Genomic DNA, 7,230 nt, shown 5'->3' on the forward strand with positions numbered 1-7,230 from the left:
ATGGGCCATTTCCGTTATTTAGCATTTGGTATTAGGTTCAATCACATAGAACCCACAATCGTACAGAAATTATAAGTTTAAAATAAGCGAACAAAGAGAAGCATCAACTACCTAACTCCCACTCCGCTGCCGGCCCCCGGGCCCACCTCCTCAAATGTATTCTATTTCTTTTTGGTTCACACTAACATGGAGGGCCCACTTAGGCCCACGTTTGGTCCTACTTGCACTTGCCCTATTTGTTTCTTCTAATCTATGTGGATTTTCTTCTCAACTGAACCGGGTTCCAGGTATGTAGATGAACTCGGGTTGATTATTAGGTACAAGGTAGTGGGTACACCGGTACAGGTTGGTTAACTGTTGGGGACACTTCTGGGAGGCTTTGTAATTATAAAAAGTCGCAGGTGGTATTTTGAAAGGAGAGGCGAAGTCTAACCTCACGCGTGGGACAGAAAAGGCACATGCTGTTTAATCTTCAACCTAACGCAAGAGGGTGGACTCAGTGCCGAGTCGTCTTCAATCCGGGTATTAGAAGATTCCTGATGCCAATAATAGAATTACAAATTTACCCTTGTAGATATGGCAGAATTGCATATTAAGGAAGTCAAACCCAGTCTAAAACTTTGTTTTTTCTTTTTAATCTAATTGCAATTTGCAACAGAGATGAAAATTATGGGTAGAATAATCAACTACGCATTTTTCGTAAAAACTTCCTTTAGCGAGTGGTTTTCGGAGGTCAACCAAGGATTCAAGAATCCAAGGGATTTGGAAATTTCGAACCGTTTTCAAAACTTAGGATTTTTCTGCAATCCCCTTTGAAATTGTTCAAATATTAATGAAAATTAGAAGTGAGAACAATAAATATGGAAAAAGGGTGAAGAATTTTTGCTTCTTTTTTTCTTCTGTTTTATTTTATTTTATGAATTAACTTCTCTTGAAATCTAATTGCATGCCTTGTTGTTGGTAGGATTCTTTCAATAACTGGATAATTGATGGAATTTCTGTGGACCAGCTTGTGTAGATGTATAGACCATCTAACAACATCAATATGAGACAATATTTCGTTGCATCTAATTTTGTGTAATTTCCAAGTAACAATGGCCTATATTGATCGGATACTCCTCCTCCTTTTCCTTTTATTATTATTATTATTATTATTATTATTATTATTATTATTATTACCTTCCATTCCAATTCATGCTTGGAGTTGGAGAAGAATGTAAAAATTTGAGTGTTTTTCGTTACGTGGACTCTGCTGTTAACAAAATGCTTTTATTCCCTGTTAAAGAAAAAATAAAAATAAAAATAGAGCGTGTTTTTTTTTTCTGGCAAAAATAGAGCGTGTTGAGGGAATGGTATGATATTAAAATAATACTAGGGGTAATTTCGTCATGCAGCATAATATATATTCAAGAATCCCTTCCCGTTGGACATCTTGTTCTTCCGTCTTTTCCAAAGAGTTTGCTTCCTCGGCTGCCATTAATGGAGGCCGAAGAAGTGCTGCAGTTGTATGATTATTACTGGTTCAACCATCAAATACTCACCAAGAAACCGCCTTCATCACCTCCAGTAGCAGACCCAGTTCCTGAAATCAAAACAGAAACTCCGGAGCCAGAAAGCTCTCGCCCGCCGGCGCTCCATGTTCGTTCCCGAAGCGATGAGTTGAGCTCCAAAACTGGATTCAGATTGGAGATACACTCTCCAAACTCGGTCCTTCCGACGCCGAAACTCGAAACAATCCTCTCAGGCAAAGAAGTCACAGAAGCTAGAGAAGAAACTAGAAAGCAAGAAAAAGTTGAGATTGAGAAACCCTCCAATAAGGCGGCGGGTAGAAGAAGAAGAAGAAAGAAGGGGAGTAGCAAGAGTCTATCAGACCTGGAATTTGAAGAGCTTAAAGGGTTCATGGATCTGGGTTTTGTTTTCTCTGAAGAAGATAAAGATTCGAGCTTGGTGTCTATCATTCCTGGGTTGCAAAGATTGGGAAAAAAAGACGTTGAAGAAGAAGCCATTGACGAATCTACAATTCCAAGACCCTATTTATCAGAAGCTTGGGGTGTTCTAGATCAAAGAAAGGAGAGGAACCCATTGATGAATTGGAGAATTCCTCCTCTGGGTAGTGAAACCGACATGAAAGATCATCTCAGGTTCTGGGCTCACACGGTTGCATCTACTGTTAGATGATGAAAATATCTGTTCTAAATTTACTCTCTTTTTTCTTCACTTTTTTTAGCTTCCATTCTTTTAGTTTCCTTTGGATTTTTTTATGCTCTTTATACATAGCTTATGTAAATATAAATAAAAGGAGGTATAATTCAAGTTTTGTCAGGCTTTAGGTGATTTGATCTGGTCTCAGGCTCACATCTCACAAACAATGAATTAGAAGCTATATTGTGTTTAGATGATTTCAACTTTTAACAAATTATGTTGACTGCTACTCTGCTAACCATTGCCAATTGGTTCCATCTTCTGCCGATGGGTGTTCAGGGAATAAAAGGGTGGGTTTTGAAATTTGGTTTTTCCATAAATCAATGCAACACTCCTGTGAATGTTTCACAACAATTGGGCTCTTTTGAGCCGTTTGGATTAATAAAATAATAACCTGAAAGTAAGTCTGATAAAGTAGCTAATAGGGTTTCTACTTTCTTAGATTGTAGAGCATCAAACAAAGTAAAAGAAACAAAAGTAGGAACTTCAGACATGATTAAAGCAGGAACTCCAGGCTAAAGAAGAAACTTTAACCTGAAGTCAAGGTTTAATGGTATAATTGATTCTGTTCATTATCTCCAGTTTACTGCAACCACTTGGGGTTCTCTAAGAATACGAGGAACTAAATGTTTGTCAAATAGGCCATCCTTGTTTGCTGCCATTTGAAGAGAGACAATGAGAATTTAAGTCTTCGGTCTGTGACAAACAGAACCTGTACATGGCTCTGGGACCTCCATACTTCCCCCCCTTGTCAGTTTGCTCCATCCATCAAGGATCAGGACCCATTTTGCAGCCATTTGAAGAGAGACAATGAGAATTTAAGTCTTCGGTCTGTGACAAACAGAACCTGTACATGGCTCTGGGACCTCCGTAACTTCCCACCTTTGTCAGTTTGTTCCGTCCATCAAAAATCAGGAACGACCATTGAATGGGTCCCAAGAAAAACAACGGGTGCTTCAAAAATCAGCCTACTCAGATGAGTTTTATCCAATGTGAGCATTACTTGAAAAGATGCTATTTTAAGAGCAGCTTTTCCCACCATTCAATTACATGCAACAAAATCAGGGAAATCTCCTCCTGTACATTGGCTCTGGTCCAGACTAATCAATATTAAAGTAAGACCCATCCAATGGTGGCTCCTAAAGCTCAAAACAAAGGGCAGGTGGCAAGTTGTGGGCCCAGACCCGTATACTGTCCTACATCCCTGAGCCTGGCTTTTAGCAGAAATATTGTAGGTTTGATAGTTAAGCAAAGCCAAGAGTACAAATCTGTTTTCTTGAATCTGTTGCCAACGCAGACCACACATCTGGAATACATGTATCATTTCAAACGGGTCCCATGACCAAGCTGTCAGTACAGGTGGATCCCGCACTAATTCCAGATGGTTTGGTGTAAGATGGATTTGTAGGGCATAAGAGAAAAGGAGAATTTATATGATTAAAACATTTTATAAGTTGGCTTTGTACTTACTGCAGGGTGGGACCAAATCTTCCTGGCATCTTGTAAAGCCAATTGTACGGTTATTATCAAATAGAGACATTACAACTAAAGCCATATTGGTATTGGTATGTGAGAAACACTGTATAACTGCCATGTCAACGTAAACATCAATGAGCCATCCTTCAAAGCTATTACTGATTGTGTTCCTAAATCAAATGAAACATGAACACTACCACGAACCAAAAAGTTCAGAAAACAGATATCTAATGCAATATTTATTTGAAATCATGTCTTGAATTTAATTGTAGTGTTTTAGTTTTCAATGGCAATTTTGAACTGAACCAGTATTGGAGCTGAAACTTATCATGCAATTTTGTACCATATTTTTTAGTTCAAATTCAATGAAGGAACCATTATAGAATCTCTTGTGGAAACCCCAGTGGAGCACCTTTTAAAGTATGGTTTTCAATCATAGTTGGAATCCATTTCATGCCTATCTGGGTATTATAATAAGCTTAACAATTAATACTCAATTGACAATGTTATAAAGAATTCAAACTGAAGGGAAACAATAGAGCACTTCTCATCAAATAGATGAATACTGTGCTACTGAAAGTGCTTTTATGAGTCTGATCATTTCTCTCCAGACCATTGCAGCTGTTTAGTGCTGGCCAAACTTCACAATTAACTTATCTTAATGCCATCACAAAATGGTGGTTATCAATTGAACCATCTCCGGCCCACTCACACTCTCACTAAGAAGTCCAATAATGCTGTAAAGATAGAAATGGTCAAAGAAGCTGAGGATTCCTCTACTTCCTTTCCTTCTAAGTGGAAGTGGGCCTAGTTATTATTTTTTTCTGGTTTTAAGTCAAACCATAATTGCTTCAACATTATGAGTCATGGACATTTGGTGATTAAGTTGCCACATCAGCCATCACTCATGACTCATCAAGATACTGTCTAGAACCTACATAGATTCAATAGATGGCCCTTCTAATAACAAGATAAATACAAAAGAGGATGGTTAAAGGAAACTCAGAGTGGGCCCATGCCTAGAAAGGGCAGAAGCTGGTGGATATTTTATAACAAAATTCCCCTTGATGCCCCTATTGTCTTGTGACTCTTGTCAGTTTCTCATTTGTACTGAGCACGGACCAAAAGTGCCCACATAGAATAGAGTACACACTAGCTTCCTTCACCTCTCCATACACAAAAGCTTTTTCAATGAGCAGGCAGTTGCAAGTAATATTTCTAGTACTTGGGAGCAACGAAATGTCAAGCAACCATAGAGCAAGTAGTAAATGATAGCTTTTGTGAAAAGCCCAGACTATCAAAGTAAAACATACAACAAAAGCCACAACACTACTTGTACCCAAATTAAAAGAGGGCTGCTGAGCCGAAATTGCAGCTAAACTGTTCAGCTGCTTTGAAGAGCTTCGGATAAGCTATTAAAAGAGGGTGAAGCGGACAGCCCTTCAAATGACTGACTGATGGACTCTCCGGAATTTTCACTAAAACATAGCTTATTGGCTGTCTTTGTGGGGCCCATCATGGCACTCCATAAGCGGCTAAGTTTTAGCCCTCCCAAACAGGCACCAAGTTTGCAGCTGTGTCATCAAGCTTTTCCAACAAAGTTGGCAAATGTTCTCATGCCGAGGTCTTATGGGCCAATGTTGTTTTCTTTTCCTTCTGCTTGGTTGAGTGAAAATAACCTCTTATTACTGTTTCTGGTTAGCTAGGAAGCCCAGAATAAATAGTGAATGATCTGATGATCACTCTACTGTATTTCACAATCAGAAAGCTTATGGTTTTAGCTTAGTTTTATTTTCCATCATCACAAAGAAGCCTCAAATTTGTGAATTTTGGTCCTTTTAGCCCATTGCATTGTAACAATGCAAATGAAACTGTACCAGTGCAAATGAAATTTACTATTTATGCATAAATGTAAGTTTGCTATTGAGCTCAGATTGGGCTTAGAGGTGTAAAGTTGGCAGTTCGGGGCTGGCATGGCATGGCTCGTGGGTGGCCCACGCAAAGTGCGGGCTGTCACGGGTCGTGCCACCCTCCCTAGTGAAAATTTTGGGGGTCAGCCCGGCACAACCCGCAGCCCAGGCCTATGTGGGCCTGTGTCGTGCCGTGGGCCGGGCTGGCCCGTGGGCCGAGCCTTGGACTAGGTCAGGCCATGCATCGGGCCAAAGCTATTTATTTAAAAAATTGACAAAAAACTTAAAATTTTAATTTTATATGAATTATATATAAAATTGCTTATATGTGAAATAATTAAATAAATTAACATAATAAAATTAAAAAATATTTATTTTATTAATATATTTTATACTATATATTATTATATAATTATAATTTATATAATATTATATAAATATATATAATATATATGGGCCGTATTGGGCCAGACTGCGGTCTGGGCCATGCCGGCCCACGGGCCACGGGCGGAACGGGCTTAGTTTTCCATTGCAACTTCATTCTTGGTTTTGGCTCCAAAGTGATCAAGATTTTTTTTTTTTTTGAATTTTTTTTTTTTTATTTCATGTCATTTTTTAAACAATCAATGAGGTGCATTTTCCCAATAACCTAAATAATATTTTTTCCTAAAACTTCTCCTAAACCACCTCCCCCACTATCTTCCACTTTCTCCAAAATTATCTCTAATTCTTATTTATCTTCTAAATTATCTCTAATTCTTATTTATCGTCTAAATTATCTCTAATTCCTATTTATCTCCAAAATTATTTTTAATTTAGAAGAGAGTTTCTCTCCTAAATTATCTCTAATTCCAATTTATCATCTCCCCTACTTTTTATCTATATCTATCTAAAGAAAGTTTGGATTAAAATATTTAAATATTCTAAACAAATTATATAATAACTCTAAAATATTTATTAAAAACACAAAAAAATATATATATATATTTTTACAAAATATATCACAAAATTATGTACTAACAATTTAAATTATATTTTTCCAGATTATCAATTTAAATAATTTAAATGTTTTCCGGATTATCAATTTAAATAACTTAATATTTTTCATAACTAGATTTTAAATAGTTAAAATAACGAAATTATGTAATAAATTTAAAAAATTTCTTCAAAGTAAAAAAATAATTATAACATAATACTGAAATTAATAATAATTTAGTATATTACAAAATTAATAATGAAGTTATGTAATAACAGTATAAATTATAATTTTATGGATAATTAAATTCAATAAATAATCATTATTGAAAATTTTAAATATTTTACATATTATTTAATTATTTAAATAACAAAATATTTTAAATAATAAAATATTTAACATAACTAGATTTAAAATAGTTAAAATAAAGAAATTATGTAATAAATTTAAAAAAAATTCTAAAAAAGTAGAAAAATAATTATAACATAATATTGAAATTAATAATAATTTAATCTTTTTATATAATATTGTAAATAATTAATTTCACTTATATCAAGTAATAATTCGAGAAAATAACTTTCAAAAAATTAATATTTATTAATAATAATTTAAACTCTTACTCTATATTTATTATATAATTATATATACTAAAATTAATATTTATTG

The 7,230-nt window shown here is 35.3% G+C and overlaps 1 protein-coding gene across 1 annotated transcript; it reads left to right on the forward strand.

Annotated features, from left to right (window-relative positions):
- The first annotated feature begins 1,435 nt into the window (after positions 1 to 1,435).
- On the forward strand, positions 1,436 to 2,337 carry LOC148877436 (uncharacterized). The gene has a single exon (XM_088964790.1). It carries the CDS (start codon positions 1,480 to 1,482, stop codon positions 2,176 to 2,178), a length of 699 nt encoding a protein of 232 aa, XP_088820916.1. The 5' UTR covers positions 1,436 to 1,479; the 3' UTR covers positions 2,179 to 2,337.
- Positions 2,338 to 7,230: the final 4,893 nt, after the last annotated feature.

Source organism: Nelumbo lutea, chromosome 1 (genome assembly GCF_056320005.1).
Source record: "Nelumbo lutea isolate HS-2025 chromosome 1, American lotus-T2T, whole genome shotgun sequence".
Taxonomy (NCBI): domain Eukaryota; kingdom Viridiplantae; phylum Streptophyta; class Magnoliopsida; order Proteales; family Nelumbonaceae; genus Nelumbo; species Nelumbo lutea.

Excerpts from the sequence above, each read along its gene's own strand:
- LOC148877436 (XM_088964790.1), top strand. The coding sequence starts at position 1,480 with ATGGAGGCCGAAGAAGTGCTGCAGTTGTATGATTATTACTGGTTCAAC.